The sequence below is a fragment of the Brachyhypopomus gauderio genome, unplaced genomic scaffold (genome assembly GCF_052324685.1).
Source record: "Brachyhypopomus gauderio isolate BG-103 unplaced genomic scaffold, BGAUD_0.2 sc40, whole genome shotgun sequence".
NCBI lineage: Eukaryota > Metazoa > Chordata > Actinopteri > Gymnotiformes > Hypopomidae > Brachyhypopomus > Brachyhypopomus gauderio.
Window position 1 is genome coordinate 3,057,540 of NW_027506868.1, and position 26,498 is coordinate 3,084,037.

The 26,498-nt window shown below is 39.8% G+C and overlaps 2 protein-coding genes across 2 annotated transcripts; both read left to right on the top strand.

Moving 5' to 3' along the window:
• Positions 1-10,251: 10,251 nt before the first annotated feature.
• bgna (biglycan a) lies at positions 10,252-22,474 on the top strand. Its single transcript, XM_076985366.1, has 8 exons — positions 10,252-10,497; positions 13,919-14,195; positions 19,160-19,272; positions 19,476-19,689; positions 20,901-21,011; positions 21,176-21,269; positions 21,500-21,638; positions 21,759-22,474. The coding sequence occupies exons 2-8, from the start codon at positions 13,940-13,942 to the stop codon at positions 21,954-21,956; spliced, it is 1,125 nt and encodes a 374-aa protein (XP_076841481.1). The 5' UTR covers positions 10,252-10,497; positions 13,919-13,939; the 3' UTR covers positions 21,957-22,474.
• A 32-nt stretch (positions 22,475-22,506) lies between these two features.
• On the top strand, positions 22,507-25,324 carry LOC143485860 (phospholipase A and acyltransferase 4-like). Its single transcript, XM_076985493.1, has 4 exons — positions 22,507-22,637; positions 23,116-23,236; positions 23,760-24,058; positions 24,148-25,324. Exons 1-4 carry the CDS (start codon positions 22,623-22,625, stop codon positions 24,244-24,246), a joined length of 534 nt encoding a protein of 177 aa, XP_076841608.1. The 5' UTR covers positions 22,507-22,622; the 3' UTR covers positions 24,247-25,324.
• Positions 25,325-26,498: the final 1,174 nt, after the last annotated feature.

Here is a 26,498-nt window from a genome sequence, read left to right on the forward strand (position 1 = left end):
CACAGATAGAGTCTCAGCAGCCTCACTTTGCTTTTCTCATATAACTGATTAACAGTATCTGTGCTGTTGATATCAATCTGAGATGACTGAATCTCTGTGGTGTAGCAAGCTACATTCTTTTCTGTCTTGGACACACCACTGGGGAAAAACAAACTCAGAGCAAGGTCTTTCATTTCCTCTATAGTTGTTTCTTTATCTACTGTGAGCTGTCTTGTTCCACCCCCTTTTATTGATTTAACTTGCTTGTATCTTTGCTCATTTTCATCAAAATCCATCCATCCAACTTCTATCCGTCTTTTTTGTTTTTCTGCACTTTTATTTCCAATCCATAAATTATTCTTTTTCTTAGCAGGATTGTCAGTGCTTTCTTCCGTTGGAGACAGTCTACGTCGCAGTCTTGATAAAATAGACTCCTTCCTGGTGCTGGGGTCAACTGACCTGTTGGTTTGTCGACAGAATGCAACAATAGACACTCTGTCCCCTGCTTTAGGAAAGTATGTAGTGAGGTCTTTGTCAGCCATCAAAGGGATTACAGATGCATCAATCTGCATACAAAACATATAAAAGCACAAAAGTATATAATTATATATACTCTAAAATGTACTTTATTAAAAAATGTAAACTATAAAAAAATTGCCATGCATTCAAACACTTTGTGTAAAATGACTGACCTTTTCATTTTCAAGTTTCTGTATGCACTCCTCAGCAATTTTTCTTTGCCTTAAAACGCTCTTTAGTTCCTCATCCATTCTGTGAGATACAAATAGTTTGTTATTACCATAATAGAGTATCCAACATATTATCAGATTTACAGTTCTTGTGATTTAGTAAATGCAAGTGTAACAGTATTCCTAAAAAGAAGGCACAGTCTAAATCAGTGTTTCTCAGCCCTGGTCCTGGACATCCAATGCTTTGCACATTTCAGTATTTTCCGTGCTTTAACACACCTACTACAAATAAAGTACAAGAACTAAGGGGTTGTTAATGAGCTGTCAAGTTGGACAATAAGTGTTTGGAGAGAAAACACTAAAAAGTGCAGGACAGTGGGGTTCTAGGACCAGGGTTGAGAAACACGGTCTAAAGCCCGATTTTAGAAATTGGGTGCTTTGCTGACAGCTCACACTGTACGTTCACACTGAAGGCAGTTAGCTAATTTTACTAGACTCAACCAAAACTGAATACCAGACAAACTGCAAACCAACTTCAATAAAACACCATTAACACTGCATATATGGACGTAGGTGCAGTAAATGTCGACTTTTTCACCGTTATTTAGCAAGTTTAGCAAGCAGGTTTTTTGAGCAGCAGTAGAGACTCGAGTGAGTGTGGCACGAAGGTGCTAGGGTTAAAATAGGCTAACAAAAGATAATAAACAGAACTCATAATGAAATTACATGGAAGTGTTAACACCAGTCATGGTATTGAATAACATGCCACTATAAAACGGTAACAGTTGCTGCAAAAATGGTAAAATACCAGCCCAAAAAGATAGTAGCCATAAACGGCCCTGTGGCAGTTAACGTAGCAAAATCCCGGTTTAGCATAGGGGATTCAACAAAACATTGGCATTTACCTGCCTTGACAGTATGACCCTCAATGTTTTACACAATATTAGAATGCGGTGAAGGGTTACATGCGTTGTATCTAATTGCATGAACAAGCATGTTAACTATCATTGGATGAATTTAACATACATACTTTCAATTGCTGCAGAGCTGGAAGAGCGTTGACCATACGAATCCTCTTCAGTTTCCATTTGTTGGTGAAAATAATAAATCGTGAGCACGAGTTTAATTAAAACGTGCGCACGATTAAAACAAAACGTGCGCACGAATTGTAAATCGTGCGCACGAATTAATAAATCGTGAGCACGAATTACAGAAAACGTGCGCTCGAATGGTAAAACGTTCCCTCGTTTAATTTTTATTTTTTACCCATGTCCCCTCCCGGGCTCGGTAAGTGACATCTCCCTGTAAAGACGTCAAAAAGGCAGAAGTCCTCTGATGCCCAGGGTAGAAAAATGAGAAACGTTGAGGAGGAAAGGCGGCAAAAAACAGGTAATATAATGGTAATATGTGGTGAATTAACACTATACCATTGGCGAAGCGTCAGGGACTTCAACGCCTTCTCTGAAGGTTAATTGATCTTAAAAAGGATGCTTTATCTATTATATGTAATATATGTTAATAACGCTTCACCATTAATTTGTATTTTCCTATAAATCGGCTTTCAAATCCACTTTTCGTACTTGTGCTTGAAAAAAACCTCAGCGGTGAAATAAAAAATCAACCAATCAGAATATTTCACACCGTTGTTTCTAGGTAAAAGAGAGAAAGGCCCTTTTACATTGAGAGCTTTTATTATAGATTGGCAGTTTTATCAACCAATCATATTATTGAATTAGAATCGTGGGGGCGTGCTCCAATGGTCTCTCATTTTTATTTGAAACAAATCCAAAATGTTGCCAATCTGTAGCTGTTGTGTTTTTCTTTGAAACCAGCTCGCTTGACTCACACTAACACTTTTTCCCCTCTGTATGATCTTAGTGAAAACCGCCACTGTCCTCATACTGCCCAATCCTAGTATGATTAGCTTAGCTTAAAATAAATATATACTAAAACTCTGTTCATTGCGGATGCACTTTTGAAATAATAATGTTGCAGTAGGCAAATTGCCCTGGGGTGGGTTTCCCGATAACGAACGATCTTAGAAAGTTACGAACAACTTTAAGAACGACAAATTTACGAGTGTTTCCCAAAAGTCTTCGTAGTCTCCAAATTTACGAACGAGTTCTAAGTAGTTCTTAGTTGACTCCGCCTCTGCAGCTGCCCTGGAAAATCTCCGCTAGTCGAAAACCGAACCACCGATTTACATAAATTTTTTCATAATTACGCCGCAAAAGCATCATTGGCAAAATGACAATCATAAAAACTAACAACTAATAAATGTTGACATTTCAAGTATAAGGAAAAAATTAGTAGAACATATTACCTTTGCAATTCTGACCGATCGTAGGCTTTTATCAAGGCTATAAATAGGGCACACAATTAACCTTTCACACGTTATTCAAAACCATGGCAAACAAGCAGAGAAAATGAAACTTTCTGTCGAGTGAACTGAGCCAAAAACAAAAGTATAGCCTACTGTTTTCAATAGCTCGAGGAAGTTCATCAAATTCAGAAAAAAAAAACAAATAAAAACTGTAGTCAAGTCAAAAATAAGGGGGCAGGACTCCGAAAGGAGAGGGCTAAGACTGGTGGAGGTCAAATGTCCACAAGTGCCTTCACTGTTGAGGAGGAGAAGGCACTGGGGATACTGGGCCCCACAGCTACTGAAGGGACACCAGGGGATTTGATACAAGCTTCAGAGTGGATACCCACTGTCAGCTAGTATATATATATATATTTTTTTGCTGCATGGCGAAGCAATGCTTTAGTAACATTTGATACAAGCTTCAGAGTGGATACCCACTGTCAGCTAGTATATATATATATATATATATATATATATATATATATATATATATATATATATATATATATATATTATTTATTTATTTTTTTATTTTTTTTTTGCTGCATGGCGAAGCAATGCTTTAGTAACAGCATGCACACATTTATGTCAGCTTTGCTTAGTCCGTGGGCATCACCAACAGTCTGCAGAACAGTCTGTGGCATAAAATCGGAGGGCGGTCAGTAACTGCGTCGTGGAGCTAAGGGCAAAATTCTGTATTCAGGCGAACTACATGGCTTCGTGGATTACGTCGTCTTCTTAAATTATGTCTTCTATTCAAAGCCAGTACTCTGAAGAGCTGCTATGTTCATCACACAAGAACAATTGCTAGCCTTAATCCAAGTTACTTATATGTGCTACCGATTAATCAATCCATGGTTAAGTTAAAACAAGCTTAATAGGCCAACTTGTATCCATTTATTTGCAAAGAATACATAAATTTTGAGTCTGAAACGCTGTTGACTGCACAATGACGAACGGAGAGACTTAATTAAATATTGGGAAGATATAAACTAATGCTAAATAATTCAAAGTAGTACATTTAATTTCTGTTGACACATTGTGGTATATGCGATGTAAATACTTCAAAAGAAAATAGGCTACTAGGCTAATTATACACATAAACGCAAATGTAGTAATGCCGTGATTAAAACCCACGCGAGTGAAATTAGCGCCTCTATCATTTTTGAAGAAGAACTGCATGAGAGCTTCGAGTTAAGAAGTACTTAGTGAGTTACGAATGGGTCCGGAGATTCTTAACTTACGAACGACTATAAGAACGACGTAAGTTACGAAGAGTTTTGAGAAACACTCGTAAATTTAAGAATATTCATAAGTATGAGGTTACGAAGTACTTAGAGTTACGAACGTTTCGGGAAACCCACCCCTGATTTGCACCGGTGGTAGTTGTTGTTTTTAATTTATTTTTTTATTTATTATTAATATTTAAAAGTTGTTCTCTGCACTACGTTATGTAAAATAGTTTTAAAATATTTTTTGTGCAACACCTTTATATTTATTACTTGTTATATGGTAATATTTAAGTCATTTCCTTTTTATTTGTTTCTTTAATAGTGACACAATCAACCCGATGATTGGTGATACAGGGGGCACCAGCCATTGGTCAAGGCCGGCTCTGCATGTAGGAAAAGCAACACATTTGCGAGGGAACGCAAAACTTATTTGCGAGGGAACGCAAAACTTTTGCGAGGGAACACAATGTCATTTATTTATTTTTATTTTCAACCCCTGGCCCTTTAAGGGCTCCGTAAAAAACAATTCTGGGGAGAGCAAAAATTGAATTTAACTTCTCCATGTATAGAAAAAAAATAAAAAAGTTTCAAAACCTCAACGTGCAAAAATGTGTAACTGCCAGATGGACATAAAACCACTATTGTTTTGGCGTCCTCTCACGTGATCTAAAGTTTATTCGCATAACTGTAATGAATGGAAACAAGGCTTAGTTCGCATTTTTTTCTGCCGAAACTTGGAAATTGCGCATTATTTTTTCGAAAGGTTTGGAATAAGGAACCAACTTCAGCCTCGTGATAGAATGTAAGAGAAAAAAAACTTCCTTTTCATCCTTTCGTGGTGCGTCGCCCAATCGCCCTAATGAACAAACCGCCCATGCAGCACGTAAAAAATGTATCGGAGTAAAAGTATTAAACTGATGGAAAATATGTAGTGAAGTAAAAGTGGAAGTAGGAGAAAAAATTATACTCCAGTAAAGTACAGATACAGCATTTTAGTACTTAAGTACAGTAGTGAAGTAGTTCTACTTCGTTACTATACAACTCTGTTTATCAGTGTTATTAAAGGTGTTAATGTTGATCAGTGTTATGTTTATCGGATTGTTATTAAAAACATTTCTGCTCTACACACGGTCTGGTTTGTTTTTATTACAGTAAACAGTTTAGTAGGAGACATTTTCTCTGGTGTAGTGAACATGGTGACCAGTCCTCACTTTCTCCCCCAACCCTGTCCCTATACACCCGTGCACTCGTGTGTAACATTCAGAGGTGGGCAGTAACGAAGTACATTTACTTAAGTACTGTACTTAAGTACAGTTCTTGAGTATTTGTACTTTACTTAAGTTGATTTAAAAAAAAATACTTATGACTTTCACTTCACTACAGTTGAATAACAAATACAGTACTTATCACTCCACTACATTTCTGTCCAGCTCTCGTTACTCGTTACTTCCACACACAACTCTCCTCCCCTCCCCAGATAGTATTTTCACAGGTGACAGCCTATCAGCAATCAAGGATGTGTCTGTGAGGTGTAAAATCAAGTTCGGTGTCGCTAGTCGTTCTTTTCCTAAATAACAGCAACATGAGCGGAGACGGCGGTGATGGACCATGCCAGGGTTGCCAACTTTTCAAGATCGCTTGGAGGGAGATTTGAACCTGGACTTGGTGGCGAGTGTAAATTGTTGATCGGGGGGTGGCGAACGTTACCGGGGCGGTGAAAAATGGACACAAATTAAGTATTATATCGCGATCGCCGGTGGTTGATAGATATAGATCAGAGGTAAATAAACTAGATTTTTTATCGGCGTGAGATATCGGAACTGTGGCGTGAGAGCGTGTGAAAACGGTCAAATGCGTGTGTCTCACGCTCAATGCGTGAGAGCTGGCAACCCTGGTATGCTTTTTTGCACCCATGGCCGTATCTCGACAAAATGTTCCAGTTTTCTGAACGGATGAATCATTCCTATCGTTTTAAATGCATGCTTTGTTTGCCAAAAACAAACTATATCACTGCATACCAAAATTCACCGTCCCACCTGAGGAAGTATATTACGGTATGCAGCCTAAATGTTTTGTTAAGTGACTATGTAGTCAGAGGAGCTTTGCAGTAAGGCTAGTGAAATGACTTTGCCTGCTCACTCCACTGCTAGGTCTGCTAGGATCACTATAAATAATGTTAACATTATATTGGCAAGTAATTCAAACTACGGAAACATCAATAAGGGAAACCGTGTGGGTTAATCGAATCTTGTCAAATAATGTTTCCATTCTAATGTCAGTGTAGAATTAATGTCAATAATTCTAATGTGGCTGTGATTTCTAGTTTGAAAAGAGTTTGTTAGCATGTTGGGTGGCATGGATTTGGTGGGCTTTAGCCATACTGCAAAAGGTTGTAGCAAGGTTAGACTACCAAGATGCCACACTGCTAATTTTACTTTGTCTTTGTTTATATTGACTGTAGCATAATGTTGTATTGGATGACTGAATACCTAACTAGCAAAGAGAGAAAACCGTCATTTTATTATTGACTTTTAATATGGTAACATAATTTGCTTAAACAGGTTAGGCTAGGCTAATCAGTGAATTGTGGTTTTAGAAAATGTTTTTGTTCCTTAAACTAAAGTGTAGGTTAAACTTTTCTGCTACCACTACCTGAATGATGTACATCATTGGAATATACCTTATGGATTATTATCAAAGACTGTATGAATATTATGCCCAAAGAGGATTTGGTAGGATGTATAATACTTTTAAACTATAACTTTTTTACAAATGTGACGGAAGGTGTACTTTAATACTTAAGTATTTTTAAAACCAAGTACTTCAGTACTTTCACTTAAGTAAGATTTTGAACATGCAACTTTCACTTGTATCGGAGTAGCATTTGACCAGTGATATCTGTACTTTGACTCAAGCAATGAAATTGAGTACTTCGTCCGCCTCTGGTAACATTGCCTTCACATTTTCCACTGCTTTCAACACGGCTGTATGACAATTCACCATTCCTCTGATCTAACACAACAGATCATCTTATTTTAAAACCATGCAGCCAGCTACACTTAAAGAAGATGAATGGTGTTTGACGGCCAAAACGATCCTCTCGTCTTTTTCTGGGTTGCCTCCACCACAGATTTGATTACACTGTGTGCGCAGCGCACGCGCCTCTCTCCTCCACGCTCGTGAGCTCGGGGTGAAACTCTTCTTCCCAAACCCAACAGCGTATGTAAATATGTAAATCTATAATACTCGCTTAATGACTCGCAACTTAAGTATAATCCAATAGTGTATTGATTTACATGAATAGTTAAGTACTTGTTTATAGACTAAACAGGTGATTACTAAAAGTGTTGCATGGTTTCAATACCTCAGGTCTGGACCCAATGGGTAGTTTGTGTGTTTGTCAGCGGTCCAGTGAGACTCCAGAAAGCCCGACACCTCTCTCATCGTCTGTGGCTGTGTGAGTGTGTAACGTACTAGAGGTCTGCACTCCCGCGGTAATCCCGCGGGACCCGACTGAATATCTTGCGGCGCGGGACAGAATTTAATTGTTATTGGCGGGAGCGGGAGTTGAATTAGTCCAGGCGATGCGGGAGCGGGACCACATATACATGTAGAAAAATCCCGCAAATTAATAGTCTAGAAAAGTATAATAATAACAACGCAATGATTTCCATGCATAAGGAACAGGACGAAAACAACTAATCATTCAGTAAGTAAGCAATAATCTAATTCAAAATATTGGCTAAGAAACTGATCACGTGAACATGAAGTGGGCGTCATTTTGATACAGAAATGGCAGAGACTGTAGACCAGGGGTCGGCAACCTTTGAGACATGGAGTGCCAACTTTAACATGTCCAGTCAATGAGTGTGCCTATGGAGTGATTTTTGTTTCAATAGTTCCACAGAAGCAAAAGTAAATCCAAGAGCAGAAAGTATATGTTATGAATGCAAAACAGAAAAAAATATATCAAAAGTATATTTTTTAAATATAATTGGTTATTTGAAACTTATTTTCGTTTGCATTTTGACAAGTTTTTGGTTCCATTATTTTTGTTTTTTTGGATTTTCCCAGTAAGGTCTTTTGCTTCTGGAATCTCTCTTTGCTTCTGCTTCGTTTTTTGCTTCTGACTTTTGGAACACATTTCACGTGTGGGAGGGGCTTAGATGAAGGCGTTCCTCTGCCATCTCCATTGGTCACTTATTCCGGACTGACACGGAGCTCTGAAACCGCCTCTGGGACCAAGCCACACCCACCCCACCCCGCCGAGGTGTGCATGCGGAGTCGCTCGCTACGGTCACTCGCGAAAGTCTAATCCATTAATATAATAATTTATATTAAATTATATATATTTTTGCTGATGCTGGTCCAGCGTGTTGCGTGCCAGTGACTATGCCTCGGCGTGCCAATGGTGGCATGCGTGCCATAGGTTGCCGACCCCTGCTGTAGACGGTCAACCAGTTTCAGCTGTGGAAAATTCAATTAAAACAGGAGAATACACCACAATTAAGCCAACTACAGGAAAGTCTGATGTATGGAAGTCATATTCCATTGTAATTAATGGAGAGGGAAATCTGTAACCTGTTCTTCTCCCTCTGACACCTGTAACCTGTCCTTCTCCCTCTGACACCTGTAGCCTGTCCTTCTCCCACTTACACATTAAAGTCAAGAGACTCAGAAAAGCTGATCATAGCATTAAAGTCTGCGGAGAACTGAGGAAGAACCTGTGGAGGAATTAAAAACACGACAGCGCTGTGTAGTAGTGCGAGATTTCACCATATGACAAAAGAAAGGCATGTCAAAAACAACAGGCATATGGTCAGAAAAAGCTGCATCAGAAACCTCCAAGTTAGAAACAGTAAAACCATATGTTAAAACAAAGTCAAGAGTGCCACGCTCCTGTGGACCAGACACACACTGTACAAAATTAAAAGAGTCAATAAGATGTGGGAAATCATTGGCCAGTGGATTCGAGGGACAGCATACATGAATAGTAGAATCACTATAGTTTGGCATTATTTCTGCCAAGAAGTCGGCAAAGTCCCCAATTAAATCTTTGTTATACTTAGGTGGTCACAACAGCGCACAATACTGGGGACGCAGAGATGAGTTCAGATAAGTGAACTTCACAGCTGGAATAAGATGTTGTCAGATTGACCTTTTTACATTTATAATGTCAGATTGACCTGTTTACATTTATATTGTCAGATTGGCCTGTTTACGTCCTGACATCCTTGGAGAATTAAAATAAGTGCAATCCGGTGGCAGAAGTTCACAAAAAGCACTAGACTCACCAACAGTCATCCATGTCTCGGTAGCACAGAGAAAATCCAGTCTGTGGGACATTAAAAAATCCTTTAGGATAAACGTTTAGTTGGCTAGTGATCTAGCATTTACTAGCGCCATCCTGACATTAGCTGACTGGCGGGTCGTCTTACCACTTCAGTGAAACATGTGTAGTGCAGGCCTTCATGGTGCCCACATGCGTCATGACTATAACTATGACAACCGTCCCTGTCCTCAGATGGGATAAAAACCAGATGAGTCCCATAGGAGAGACTTACATTACTTACATCATTTTTATTCGTGTTGTATTTGATGACTGTAACAATATTCCTAAACCTTCACTCAAGAAAGAGCTAACCAGCTATCTATGCTTATGAGCAAGAGTTAGGATTGGGCTAGGGTTAGGGTTAGGGTTGGTTAGGGTTAGTTAGGGTTAGGTTTGTTAGGGTTAAGTTTGGTTAGGGTTAGTTAGGGTTATCTTTACACATTCCTGTGTCACAACTCACAATAATAGAAAACAGCAGTATGACGAGAACAGAGAGAATAGAGGAGAAAGGGGGAGAAAATAAGAGAATAGAGGAGAAGTGTGTTTAAAAGTCCTGAGCTGCAAATGACCTCTCAGCCTTCATCCAGCCATCCCCTTCATCCACGCACCTCCTTCTCTCTCTCTCCCTCTCCCTCTCTATCCCTCTCCCTCTCTCTCACACACACTGTGGGAGGGAAAGTGTTAGCGAAAAGCACAACTCCTCTCTGTAGAAATGCCTTTTTTCAGCTCCTGGTAGCTGTCCTGAGGCTCTGAGGCAGGTGCTCCTCACACGGTTGACCATCACGGATTATCAGGAACTCACCCAGAACAATGAGAAAGCACTAACGATTACAGCGGTGCATCATTCCCAGAAATTATAGTCACATTTGTGTTAATTTTCCCCCAAGTGGTCTACATTGGGTAAGTAAACTATTCCATAATTACAGTTAGAGCCCTGGGTTCATGGATGTCTTGTTTACTTGTTGGTTACCAGTTATGTCTACCCAACTGTTTAGTTGCACACAAATTTTAGTTAAAAGTTCATGCAAAAGCTACATATAATTTAATGGGATGATGAATTCAAATTGAATTCCATTTCTGTTGCAGTTTGTTTTAAATTCTGTTGAACTATGGAAGTTCTTGCAATGTTGAACTGGTTTCTCCCTAGACTAAATCATCTTTATCTGTAGTCTCTAATTTGTGGTGCATTACTGCCACGTCCGAGCACTGACATCAGTGGTGCAGTGTTTGACTTCTAACTGGGCTGTACACCTGCACACATTACTGCCACGTCCGAGCCCTGACATCAGTGGTGCAGTGTTTAACTTCTAGCTGGGCTGTACACCTGCACACATTACTGCCACGTCTGAGCCCTGACGTCAGTGGTGAAGTGTTTTACTTCTAACTTGGCTGCACATCTGTTTATTAGGATGTTCCCGTTGTGGTAAAACGGTATTTGGGCTGTGCGTGAAACTCTTAAATGAACAAGGTGGTCAGGAACACTGGAGACCTCATGTGTTGCCCATTCCAAATATACATGTTATATGAGGACTGTAATCATGTAATTACAGACCAATTCGGTCAGTGAGAGAGGTCAGAGGTCTCAGGTCTTCCTGCTGCAACATAGCCTACATGTTTAGCCTATGTTATTTCATTTCAAAGATCACTGTGTACACATAGATGTAGACAGCACTGTGATATATCATGTATTTTATTTTACTTTTATGGTTGGATTTCACAGTAGGCGAGTGGGAGCAGGTCTAACTCACCTCTCCAAAACCACAAACCTTCTGGCAGTCAAAGCCAACAATGTGGCCACCTCTGCCTTTCTGTGGCTAGAGAATGAGAGAGATAGAGAGAGACAGACAGAAAAATCTGGGGGAGATTGTTCTCTCTGAATCAGTGTGTCGTTATGTTCATGTATCAGTGAATCAGTGTGTCATTATGTTCATGTATCAGTGAATCAATGTCTCATTATGTTTAAGCTTCTGTGGTTAAATATATTAATGTACAGTAAAAATCTGTGTTGTATGACCTTAAAACTTGAATGCATTTTTAGTTATTTCTTAGGGACAATGATAACTAGAGGTTATGTTCATAACTATAGGTTATAGAGTGTAAATTACTATGAGATTAAATTTAAAAACAATTATTAGCCATAATTGCCAATATTCTGAAGAAGAGTGTGTATTAGTAAAGTCTGTTCAAAGTGTGTTTGTGAAGTCTGTGTGAGTATGTGGTATGTTCATACTGTTTGTGTTTGTGAGGTGTTTTCAGTGGTTTTTTGTGTGTGTGTGTGTGTGTGTGTGTGTGTGTGTGTGTGTGTGCGTGTGTGTGTGTGTGTGTGAAACCATTCAGTGTTGCAAATTTGGGACACTTGGATCACCATGGTGCCATGGAAATGGCTCATTAACAAGCCAATTTGCAGATGCTCTACAGAATGGGCATTTCTGAAATGAAATGAAATGTGCCATATTTTGTCAATTGTGATTTTTACACCCCAATCGAAATTTGTCCTCCGCTTTTAACCCATCTGTGCAGTCAGAACACACACACACACTAGTGATTACTAGGGGGCTGTGGATCACACGTGCCCAGAGCGGTGGGCAGCCCTAGCCCGGCGCCCGGAGAGCAGTTGGGGTTAGGTGCCTTGCTCAAGGGCACCTCAGTCATGGCCTGTCTGGGAATCGAACCCACAACCCTCCGGTCACAAGACCAGTTCCCTAACCGCCAGGCCAGGGAACTGGGAACAGGGAACAGTTCTCCTGTCTGAAAAGGGGTGTGCCCAAACCATTCTCCTGTCTGACTGGCTTTGGTTTGGTTTGGTCTACACTACTGAAATCACTCCCTGTCATTTCATGTTCCACTGCATTTCATTAAAGAGACCACAGAGTCACACAGTTTCAACTAGGGCTGCACGATTAATCGTATTTTTATCGTTATCGCGATGTGAAGTTTCAAGATAAACACATAAGAGCCACGATAACTCCTTGAATAAAAGCAAACTCAAATTGCATTATCCTCGTCCAGCAATAGAGGGAGCTTTTCGCGCTGCAGACTATGATCACGCGACGTAAGTAGGCAAGAGGCAGAGTGAGGTGAACATGCTCATCAGACACGCGATTTGGTTTAAGCCTGGTTTACACTTGACGCGGCGCGAGGGTCCGCGAGGCGAAAATAACGTAATCACGGTGGCTTTGCCCGTGCACGATGGCCTCGCGCGCTGTTGATTCACGAGGTCGTGCACCTCTCGAATTTTGTAAGTTCGCGCGCGCCGCATCTCAGTGCAATGAGTCATGTTTGCAGGGTTCATACACCTATACAAGGTGGAATTCAAGCACTTGTACGTCACTTTCAAGGTCCATTTCAATAATTCCCAGCACGTTAAACTTAATTGAATTAAATATTTATACATATACTCTAAATGATTTGAAATAATTCGCTTTTTTATCACATTATTTAATGGATGTTTATTTTCAAAACGCCCAATCTTAATGTCTTCACGTTCTCTCATGTTTCGTCCTGGAATTACAAGAGGCTCGTATTTGTTAACGTAATACAAGAGAACTGTTCAATCAGACAGATATTTGTTGTGAAACGAAGTAGTTACAATTTCAAGCATTTTCAAGTAATTTAGCCTAAATTGCAGCACTTTTCAAACCTGAAACACAAAGCAACATTAAAATTGGTCAGGTAAATGTTCATTCCCCTGTATTTGAGGGGTGTTTTTTTTATACTACTAGGCCTACATATCGTTTCGGACAACACTGCAAAGAATGTGACACGGCAAGATTAAACGCTTCCGCCGTTCGCGGAGGTTCACGAGGTGTGCGGAGTCGCGCGCTACGGTCACTCGTGAAAGTATAAACCTAGATTGAATCTATTGTTGAATAAATGTGCAAAATATTTGGAATTATTCTGGATTCATTACTACATTACACAGTAAAAAACAAAACAAATTAACATGCTGCTGTTCAGAGAGACACTACATTTCTGTATTTTAATCTTAATTTATCGTGGTTCACGATATTGGGATATCCAACAATGTTATCGCACATCGCAATTCTAGTCCATATTGTGCACCCCTAGTTTCAACCAGTGATGTTGTAGTGTACTGGTGATAACTCTGTGATGTTGTAGTGTACTGGTGAAGATAACTCTGTGATGTTGTAGTGTACTGGTGACAATGAGATGCACTTGAAGATCATTCTGTATTCTCATATTAAAGTTCATCATGGTCCCACATATAATGAGGTTTGAGAGGTGGTAAACATTTATAGATTGTATGTGAAATGAAGAAATTCTAAATAACTGTAACATCACTTTCTGTTGTATCCAACAGTTCAATTCCACCTGTGCTTCAATGGCCATGACGACTGTTGCTGGGACGATTCTGCTCCTGTCAACATGGAGCGTGCTGCTGCTCTGCTCTGCCCTCCCCTTCCAGCAGAGAGGATTCTGGGATTTTGGCAAGGACATTGATGTCAAGGATCTGATGATGACAATGATGAAAGACCAAGAAGAAGGGTCTGCATTTGAAGAGGTGCCCCAGCCAGAACATCCCACCTGCCCATTTGGCTGTGTGTGTCAGCTCCGAGTGGTCCAGTGTTCTGATCTTGGTGGGTACAAATACAAAGTGAAGTGTAACGTGTGGTGACGGAGAGGTTAATTCACACAGCACACCTTTGCAGCTGCTGGTCATCACAGCATTTGGTGGGACACACCGCTATCTCTGGTCATCTGGTCTCTCTGGTCCTCTGGTCTCTCTGGTCTCTCTGGTCTACCACTCTCTTGTTATCCTAGAATGGCATGAAATGAGTCCAAAAAATATAGTGTCTGATGCTGAGCATTCAAACAGGAAATGTAGAAGCATTTAAATGATATTGGCCATCACATCAGACGTCGGGTAGAAACAGGGATGGTAGTGCACAGCTTGTGCGGTCGGCTCAGTGTGGGCCAGACAGCAGGACTGGTGTGGCCAGACACCTGAGCACCAGGTTATTTTGCACTGCAGTGAATTTGCTGTAAACAATGATGTCTGTTTCACTGTAAATGATGAGTTACAAAAGTTGTTGCTGGAAACTCACCGTTGCTGTGGAAACATCAGCACATGACATTAGACAGCAATGTGATGTCATAAAGAAACCCTCCTCTCCCTCTAGATTCCTCTCTGTCTCATTCTTACTCTCATTCTATCTATCATTCTCTCTCTCTTTTGCTTTCCCTCCCTTTTTCTGTCCTCATTTTGTGCTACGTGGAGTGGTGGTGGAGTTAGGGTTAGGATGGATGTTGGCTGCAGGGTAATTATACAGAGGAAAAGGATCCCACATCACCACAGTGAAGCACTCACACACTCACATACACACTCACACACACATACATACATACACATATACACACTCACACGCACATACTCATATACACGCACACTCACACACACACACATACATACACATATACACACACACTCACACACACACACACACACACTTACACTTACATACACATACACACACACACTCACACGCACGTACACACACACACTCACATACACGCACACACTTACACACATACATACACATACATACACTCACTCGCACATACAAACACACATACACACACACACTCACATGCACACAGATACACCCACTCACACACACACACATATACACATGCACACACATATACACATGCACACACTCACAAACACACATTAGTGCACACACATGCACTTACCCCCACAAACACACAGATCCCAAAGACTCAGAATTGCCTAAAATTTCCAAAATTACTGCTTTCTGAAAAGTTTACAAGTGAACTTGAGTAACCCAAATAGTATAAAAAAAGATTTTCTAAATGACTGAGAAGGTTGCTTACCACTGAGATATTTTAACATGCGCACACACACACACACACACACACACACACAAACACACACACTGAGATGTGTGTGAACACTCACACAGAGATGTGTGAACACTCACACACTGAGATGTATATGAACACAGTCACACACACTGAGATGTATATGAACACAGTCACACACACTGAGATGTACGTGAACACACACTCACATACACTGAGATGTATGTGAACACACACACACTGATATGTGTGTGAACACCAGGGGTGGAAAGTAACTAATTACATTTACTCACATTACTGTAATTGAGTACTTTTTATGAGTAATTTGTAATTTTCTGAGTAGTTTTTGAAATATGTAATTTTTACTTTTACTTGAGTACATTTTGACCCAAGTAGTTTTTCTTCACTACATTTGAACGGCCTCAAATTACTGAGTAAAAAAATATTGATGGTGAAAAATTAAATGTGGGCAGAAATTTAAACTTCGAGTCCCAGAACTGAAGGCCAATTGCATGGCCTTGCCTTGCGCGTGCCCTTCTATTTATTTCCAAAAGGATGAGATTGTTCTATCTTTAAATTTTCTATCTATCAGGTTCTGTGGGATCCTGTGGACATTTTATTGTGAAAAGTGGAATCCTGTGGGCACTGTATTTTGAATAGTTGGATCCTGTGAGCACTTACTTTTAAATTGTGGGATCCTATGAGCATTTTAAAATTTTTGATGTGGGATCCTGTGGGCATTTTATTGTGAGTAGTGGAATCCTGTTGCATTTTAGTTTGATTTGTGGCATCTTGTGGGCACTTAATTTGGTGTGCATTTTGTTTTTTGAATAATTTGTAATTTAAATTTCTTTATTCTTATCATAGTGTTGTCCATTGGACAATAGGACTGAAAATTGTTTGCACTTTATGGTACAGGTTGTGACTGTCCTTGTGCTGTGAGGAAGTATGTTCCTGAGCCCAGCTGACCTTTTTGCAAGCGTGGATGTGCACTTAAATACACTTTGAAATCGATTAAAACAACTTGTGTTGAATTTGGTTCATGATTCATCCATGCATTAAATAACTGAAAGTAACTAAGTAACTTTTAATCAAATTACATTTTAAATGAAGTAATTTTGTACTTTTACTCGAGTAAATTTTGAGATGGGTAATTTTACTTTTACTCTGAGTAGATTTTAGGCAAAGTAATGATACTTTTACTCAATTACAATTTTTCAGTACTCTTTCCACCTCTGGTGAACACACACACTGAGATTAGGGGTGTGTTTTAAAAAATCGATCTTCATTTGAATGATTTGATATCGATTTATGAAACCTGAGATCGATCTTTAGAATTAGCCAATTTTCCCCGCATATGCGTACCGTTTTAACGTCTCGCGTTTTATCTCGCGAGATCACCGAGCACCGCCACTTGGCTCGGGTTATCAGTTAAGCATGGCTGCAGCAAGAGTTTAAAAAATGGACCTCTGATTAGGGCTGCCATGATTAGTCGACTAGTCACAATTATGTCGACTATTAAAATAGTCGACGACTAATTTAATAGTCGATGCATCGTTTTGTTTTTTTTCTCTGCAAACTGCTGTGGCAGTTTCCACTGCTGCGTCTGCCTTTTTGTCCTTGACGCACATGTGCAATAGTGGAAACCAGGGTAGACAGTGGACGACATCCCAGGACATTATACAGACTGGTATAATGGCTACCCAGCAACGGAACTCAAAAGTGTGGGATCATTTTCCGTAGCCGGGTTCTGAAACGCGTGCAATATCTGCAAGGCAGAACTTTCCTTCCATGGCAGCACAACCGCGATGTTCGTGCACCTGAAGCATATTGTGGCTGATTGTGACAATGATGAAGAGGGACCGTCATCTCTGTAATCTAAATCGCTAGATAGCTGCTATAGTTACCGTAAACAGAGCGTTAACTTAGTACTTACTTATCGTGGTAGCTGTAAAAGTTAACATTAGTGATGGCCTTAGCACGCATTCGTGTGTTTTCTGTAACGTCAGTGAGACCAAAACTTTATTTTTGTGAATAATTCCTTAGTTTCAGGTACCTACCTAATTTGGTTTAAATGTAGCCAAATTTGATGCCAGAGACAATTGAAAGAAAGAAAAACCTAAAAAATTATTTCTTTATTAATGTATTTATTTTTTAGTTGTCTTTATTTTTAGTTAGCATATAGCTGAAATTTAATGATGGTTATATAATAGCAGTTGCATTCTAGTGTGATAAGCTGTATGTTTTATATTCAATTAACGCACGATCCGATTAGTCGACTAATCATAGAAATTAATCAGCAATTAGTCGACTATGAAAATAATCGTTTGTGGCAGCCCTACCTCTGATCCACATCTATGATTCAATGAGTTACTAGTTCCCTCTGGCACCAACCACTGGCGAGCGATCGATATAAAATTTAATTTGTGTCCATTTTACACCGCCACCCCCTCCAGGTTCAAATCTCACTCCAAGCGATCTTGAAAAGTTGGCAACCCTGCAGATGTATGGTTACATTTTGGATTCAGACCAATGATGGTAGAGAAGAGTTGGATAAAAGCACAGCCGTGTGTAAACTGTGCAACATGGAGGTGAAATATTGTGGGAATACCACAAATCTGAGAATCATTTAACACTATCCTGATATTCAAAAAACGCCAGAACCCAAACAAACTCCACTAGAGAAGGCATTTGCGATTAAACTATCTACAAGTTCTCCCCGTGCCAAAAAAATAACCGAAGTGCTTGAATTCCACCTTGTGAAGGTGTATGAACCCTGCAAACATGACTTTGTTCATTGCGCTGAAGCATGGCGCGCGCAGTTACAAAATTCGAGAGGTGCACGACCTCGTGAAGTGACAGCGCATGAGCGGAGCCACCGCGATTACGTCGTTTTCGGCGCGCGGACCCTCACGCCGGTTGCGACGCGTCAAGTATAAAGCTGTGAAGTTTTCTCAACAGTTGGCAATATTGTTACTGCACAAAGGAGCTGTCTCACTCCTCAACATGTTGATCAACTCCTTTTCTTGCAGAAAAATTTGACAATCTCCAAGATGTCAAAAAGCAATCATGAATAAATCTTAGTTTAGTTCTGAACTAATATTCAGAACTATGTTCATAAATGTTTTTGTTACATGTAAAAAAAAAACTTAATTTGCACTTTAAAAGGCTGTTCAAAACCGCTTTCAATGCCTTTTCTGGTAAAGGAGCTATGTGGAAGAGTGTGCATTAATTGATATTAAAAAAAGAATGTAACTGTTGTTCACAGTATAAACACTAATATCTTAATACATTTTAATAAAGTTTGAGTGTTTCTTGTATCATTACAACATTTCACATTCAAACTACACTTTTTATTGTAACTGAAATGTCCCTACAAGAATCGATAATGAATTGGATCGAATCGAATCGAATCGGGACCTTGTAAATCGAAATCGAATCGAAATGGGAAATCAGTGGTGATACCCACCCCTAACTGAGATGTGTGTGAACACACACACACTGAGATGTATGTGAACACACACACACTGAGATATGTGTGAACACACACACTGAGATGTATGTGAACACACAGTCACACACACTGAGATGTACTTGAACACACACACACACACACTGAGATGTATGTGAACACACAGTCACACTAACTGAGATGTATGTGAACATACACACACTGAGATGTGTCCATGCTTGCTTCCACGTGTGTGGTTGTGTGCAGGTCTGACTCACGTGCCGTACGATATTCCTCCTGACACACTTCTACTGGACCTACAGTGCAACAGGATCACAGAGATCAGGGAGGGAGACTTCAAGGGCCTCACCAACCTTTACGTGAGTGTCTCTGCTGAGAGTCATACAGGTGTGGTCATACAGGTGTGGTCATAACTGAAACAGGTGTGGTCATACAGGTGTGGTCATACAGATGTGGTCATAACTGAAACAGGTGTGGTCATAACTGAAACAGGGGAACACGGGTGTGTGTCCATGTGTGTGCGTGTGTGGTGTGTGTATGTGTGCGTGTGGTGTGTGTGCAGGCTCTGGTGTTGAGGAATAATCAGATCTCCAGAGTTCACCCACAGTCCTTCCACACACTGAAGCATCTGCAGAAACTCTACATGTCTCACAACCTTCTCACCTCCATCCCACGCAACCTGCCCGCTTCTCTCGTGGAGCTGCGTATCCATGACAACCACATCCGGATGGTGTCGGCGGGGACCTTCTCTAGCATGGGCAAGATGCATGTCATTGGTGAGCATCCTGCCACGAAGTGTGTGTGTGTCTCCAGATAAACAAATGTGTGTTCGATATTTAGCCTGTGGACCCTAATGTGGCCATTTTGTGCTGCATCTGTGTGTTTGCTGTGTCTCTGTATGAACTATTACTGTGTCTGTGCTGTGTTTGTACTGTGCCTGTGTCTGTGTGATGTGCAGTGTTGCGAATAACGCTGTTAAAAATAACGACGTTAGGTAACGGTATAACGGGATAATATAATTAATTTTTTTTCCTGTCATTACAACGCTGTTGACGTTACTGGTCATTAAAAGCGGTGCGTTACTATATATTGATATACTAACAGTAATCCCTGCCCAGGCTAGTGAGGAGTAACAGATCTCGATAGGTCACAGTTCTCGGTGTAACACCTGTTTAACTTAACAAGTCAGTAAGTGATTGGCTAAGGCAGCGTTATGGTAGCCAATCAGAGCCAGTGTTTTTACACGCGTGCCGAAGCACACCAGTGACACACGACACAAATGGAGAAGAGGCAGAAATGGCGAGTCAGGAGCAAGCCGAAGAAAAATTAGCATTTTCAAGGTGGCGAAATAAACATTATTTAAGAAAATACTTGAAGTTCCTGAGTAACTACCAGACTGGGTATTTGATTTATTTAATTAAGAATAGAGGTTTTATTGTTAAGTTTACTTCTGTTGTGAACAAACCAGTTTTTTAACTGTTTACTTTTGCTTTTTTTTTTTTTACAAAGATTTGGGATTTTAAAGGATTTTATCCTGCACTGGTCGGTTGATAAATAAATAATAAATAAATATAATAATAAATATCAAAAGTTAAACACCTTTCTGATCTACTCATTTCAACTGATTGAAAACTGCTTTTTCAAAAAAGTCCTTATTCATTGGCATATAACTTTTTTTTTTACTGTAATGCAAATAGTTACTTCCCCTGGTAACGAGTTACTTTTATTATAGAGTAATTCAGTTACTAACTCAGTTACTTTTTTGAACAAGTAGTGAGTAACTATAACTAATTACTTTTTTAAAGTAACATTCCCAACACTGGTGATGTCTATGGCTTTGAAGAACTATATATGTACCTGTGCTTTAACTGTGTTATGTATTTCTCTGTGCTGGTTATGTGCTGTCTGTGTTGTCTGTGTTTCTGTTCTGTCTGTATTGTACTGTGTTTGTGTATTTTCTGAACAATATCTGTGTCTATGCGGTCAGAAATGGGCCGTAACCCCATAGAGAACAGTGGTTTCGAGCCTGGTGCGTTCACTGGCCTTAAGCTCAACTATCTACGCATCTCTGAGGCAAAACTCACCGGTGTGCCAAAAGGTAACAGGCTGTTGTGATACAGACCTGCACAATTTCACCCGCACGAATAGAACATGTTCACAGTGTCAACGTACACTTCTACAGTGTTGTACTGTGTACAAGCGCTTGGTCTTGTTTACACTATTACATTGTGTTGTATGGTAAATAAGTTCCTGTCTTGTCAGACTTGCCTGAGAGTCTTCATGAGCTCCATCTGGACCAAAATGAGATTCAGGCCATCGAGCTCGAGGATCTCAGCCAATACAAGCACCTCCAGAGGTCAGACTGCGCCCCCTGCTGGACACGTGCTGGATCACGGGCATCAGCTTGGATATTGCAGCACTGTCAATATATTTTAATAATTCAACCGTGCATACTGTAAAGCATTTTCAAAATGTTCTGTATAGAAGAAAGCATACAGAACTTTGTAGCCTATAATGTGTGTGTGCATGCATATGTATTTTTCTATGTGTGTGTGTGTGTGTGTGTGTGTGTGTGTGTGTATTTAGGCTTGGTCTTGGTTTTAACCATATTCGCCACATTGAACATGGTGCTTTGTCTTATCTGCCTAACCTGAGAGAGCTACACCTGGATAACAACCACCTGTCCACTGTGCCTTTCGGCCTACCTGATATGAAGTATTTGCAGGTGTGTGTGTGTATGTTCAGTAGTTCCACACTGTGATGGTGCAGTGGGTTAGGTTGCCATTACGTATACGGATGTTTCATGATTGTGTTGTATTCACAGTGCCCTTCTCCCCATCTGCAGGTTGTGTATCTGCATTCCAACAACATCACCTTTGTTGGGGTCGATGACTTCTGTCCCACAGGCTTTGGGATGAAGAGGGTTTTCTATAACGGCATCAGTCTCTTCAGTAACCCCATCCACTACTGGGAGGTGCAGCCAGCCACATTCCGCTGCGTCAGTGAGAGGATGGCGGTGCAGTTTGGCAACCACAAGAAATAGAAACACACTCACTTTCATGCACACACTCCTGCATGCATACACACACACACACACACACATACACACGCCAAGTCTGTTGGAAGAAAAGGAGAAGTGTGTAAGTTTAACATCGAGTTCAGGAAAGCAGAAGTGAGTTCAACATATACTTGATAAAACGCAGAATCACAATCAAACCTTTGTCTCTGAAACTGCAAAACCTTTCAAATGAGTTTTGTCTCAAAATCATTGTGTTTATTTCAAATACCATTTCTGGAATTTGTTTGTTTGTTTGTTTCGGTTAATAGTGACTGTTATGCTCTACTCCTACAGATAAAGATCACATACCTCTGATGTACTAACGTATCCACACGTTCTCTAAGAACGCCTAGACAAATATAAATGACTAAGCTTTCATATAAATGGTGATCTTTAACCGATTCCTTTTGAATGACGAGATCATAAATCTATTCGTTTATCAATTAATTGCGTGTGTGAGAACTAAACCAGTTGCAGCATGTTAATAAACCAAAGGTTTCATACACCGGTGTGTTTCGATTGGTTTCTGGAGCACGGTATCTCACGCTGCAGGTTTGACCACATTATGGCCATGTCTTCGTGTTTGAGTCCGCCCATCACATTTATGTAAATGCATCATCCCGGTTTAGAGACCATACGAGCACCATCAGTATGGACGAGGTACAGGTGGGTTACCACAGCGCCTCAACACACACACCTGCACACCACTAAACTGAATGAGCAGTGAGTTTTTACACCAGAAAATGATGTTTCATCACGGGAAAACGAGGCTGTCGTTCGTTTTTCCCAAACTATACATAATTTAGGTTTATTATTTTCACGATGTATCCAATTAAGAGAGAAAAAATATTGTTCGATATATTTGGGCCTAATTAATATATAAAAAATATTCCGATTTTAGGAAGCACTGTGGGTGATATTTTAAAGAAAATCTCGTTTTTGTCAACTTTTATATCGCTTGAAAGACCCTGCGTAAAACAGTCTGGGTCGTTCAGAACCGTTGTAACTGTGAGTTTGCAGTATATACAGTATTTATGATAGTGATGGTATCATAAATGTTGTGCTTTAAAACAAATGCTTTAAAACGTGTCCAAATATAGAGCATGTGGTCCAACTTGTTCTAAAACCTGACCTGCATGTACAGGTTGCTGACATTATACACTCCGCCCAGTTCGGAGACTTGATTGAATTCGCCTACCCGATTGGCTACTCGCACTGGGGCGTGTACGATGAGCACGGATACGTCATTCATTTTGCAGTTGCAGGTAGGAAAAAACGTTAACAAAACGGCCTGACAAGTTGCACAACAATTACAAACACAATGTAGACACTGCAGTCAATGTTGTCGTGGTCTAATAGGCCAGTGCATTTGATTATTAAAACATAAACATAAAAATAAGGGCTCAAATTGTAATCTGCCCACTAACGTAGTTCTTTGATATTATTTCTGTGTCATTTATTTTAGTACAGTCTCTTATTTGTGAGAGGCAGTTATTATTTTATTATTATATACAATACGTATTTTTTTCTATTCTATTCTATTATAATTAAACTATGGTAAAAAATAATCACTCAATCATTCTGTTTCTGTTACTGGATGTTTTGCTTGGAAGAGAGGAGACCTGAATGATTATGGTCATATGTTGGGATTAGAATTAGGTTTTGGAATAAGTTAACCCTAACTCTGCAGAAATCAAAACTGCAGTATTTTATGTGTCATTATCCAAAATCACTACCTTACATGCATTATGAAAGCTTCAACACGTTCTTCACTATCTCCAATGCCAGATGAGAACAAGCTGATGAGTACAGTGCGTGGTTACCTGCAGACCATGTTCCCTCTGTGTGGAGACCTTCTGCTTGGGGAGACCAAAATCCGCCGCCAGCTACTATTTGATGTCAACGTCCCGAAGGGCGCTCACGTCTCAGTCAACAACAGTAAGCACGATTTCAACCCTTCCACCACAGAGGACATGAGGCGTCGCCGTGATGCTCTGCTGGACCAGTCTTTTCCTTACAAACTCTTCACTCTCAACTGTGAACACTATGCCACATTTGTGCGCTATGGAAGAGCAGTGTGCAATCAGGTGAGTTCCCAAGCTTATGATCAGACATCAGACCTATTATCAGTGGCATGTGGTTCTCTGTCTGATCTCTTTGTCTTTATTTAAACTAGATCCCAAAGAGGCCCCCAAACAAGGAATGTGAAGAGGCAACGAAAGTGTTTGCAAACACTGTGTCCCAATTCTCTCAATCTACGACAACAGCAAAGTAGTGGTGGTGAAAATGTGCATAGGTCCAAACCATGCACATGTTTTCATATGCAAAATAAGTTCAGAAATAATATTTTGTTGTTGTTTGTATAGCTTTAACAGCTTTTCAGCTCTTTTCAAGCTCTTTATTACTGGACTCATGTGAGCAGTAAACTCCACTAGTAAAACTATTGTTAAACTCAGCAGGTTAAATGTTAAACTCCACAATCAACATACCAGCTGTGCTTGAGCCCTCCAGGAATTAACCAAATGTTAATAATATAGAATGACCTGATGAAGGATAGAAGTCTTCTTTGTCTATAAACTGTTGCATGGGACTTTATAGGCTATTTTGATGGGAGAATAGTTTTCTCCTTCTTCTCTCTTCTCTCTCTCTCTGATCTCTCTCTTCTCTCTCTATTTATATAAAAAAGATTAGAGGTAAGTCACAGCAGTATACTTAGGTAGGATACGTACAATTTTAAAATGTAGTAAAATACACCAATCATAAAAGTTTCTAGAGAATCAGGACATTTTGGACAAAGGTATTTCATCAGCAGTGCAAGCAAAGTGCTTCTGAAATAACAGGAGGAGGAACCAGTTTATATAAGAAAACGTAGATGTTTAAATCAGAACATTGATTCCATGGGGCTCTAAAGTTCCAGTAGTGGAGATCAGTTCTTTTTCTTTGAATTTCCTAATTTTATTGCTGCCATAGCAACAACTGGTTATACAAACAAATATTTTGTTAATACAATGTCCATTAGTATTAAAATGCCTCGACACTGGAAATGACACATTCTTAATCCTGATGGTCCCATGGTGTTTAACAAACCCACCAGCAGGTCTCATTTTGGTTTCTTCTCTTGGCTTCTTCTCTAGGTTTCTCCAATGTAATGCTGATGTAATACATCTCTTGCAAGTAATGCAATAGACAACTCCTGCTTTGGTGCATAAGGATGAATGAGTGATGACATTTGACCCTTTTGTGCCAGTTATTTTAGTGGTTGTGTTAATAAATTTACACATCTAGATCTTGCAGTCTACAGTACCACAGTTGGAATCTGAATGGTTAATTAAATCATTCTTGATTAGCATGCATTTATTGTTCTTGTCTTCTCTATAAGAAATTAGTGGAGAATCCTTAAAAAGGGGATTAATTCTGTACATCATCATGAAGGATCCTGAAGTGTTTCAGTACAATATTATCACTGTTTTATTTGTGGGATAAGCCAGCACCAAAGAAATTCTTGTTGTCTCAGTCGATTGTTTAGTTTATACTCTCTGAACAGGTAAAACATGAGCAAAAGCAGCATCTTTGACATCCTTAGGAAAACCACAGTTTTGAAAATGTTCAAGCATGTCAATACTTTTCTGGAGGAAGTATTCACTGTCACTACAAATGTGCTTAAGTCTGAGCTGCAAGTTATAATGGATAGTGGTATTTAAACACGAGTAAGTCAGATTCACTGAAACATCCAAAAAGGTCATCTTCATGCCAGGATGTGTTATGAGATTCCATGAAATATAAAGTTCCATGGTGGAAGTAAACAGTTAGAGCTCCTCTAATGAACATGCAGCAATACCAAAAATGTCATCAATATATCTCAGAAATTGTAAGGATACAAGTTCAGTGTATTGCTCAAAATGTTTCTCAACAAATCCACCAAAGAGGTTGACATAAGATGGTCCCATCGTAGTTCCCATACTGACTCCTCTTATTTGTATGTAGTATCTGGAGTGTCAAGTGAAGCAGTTCAGATTCAACACAAGTTGAGCCAGTCTTAAGAGGATCTCTGTCGGAGGGTTCTTCTCGGATCTCACATCAAGAAAATGTTTTAAAGCTCTCAAACCATCTTCATTAGGGATGAATGTGTACAGACATTTAATATAATTATATTTAAATATTTTAATGATTTTTTAGGAGAAGACAGAAATGGCTACAGCGAGGATTATCTACAGTAAAATTACGTGCACAATCAGGGAGGTCTCCTGCTGAAATGGCATGATTAGGGTCAGAATAATTATGTGTGTATTTAATTTTGATATTATCTATTTCTTCATTATGTTGCTCAAAAGTGTCATATTTAGATCTGTAGATGTTCTTTGTGGATAGCATTTGCTAATGATTTTGTTTGTTACTGGACTGTGAATATTTCCCAATGAATCCAATAAATGTTTGAAGTTGCTACTTCGCTACCGAAACCGGTTGTGTCGCTGACCTCGGCATACCAGTGTGAGACGCGCGTGGGTGTTCCTGTGTCCCCCGGAAGCG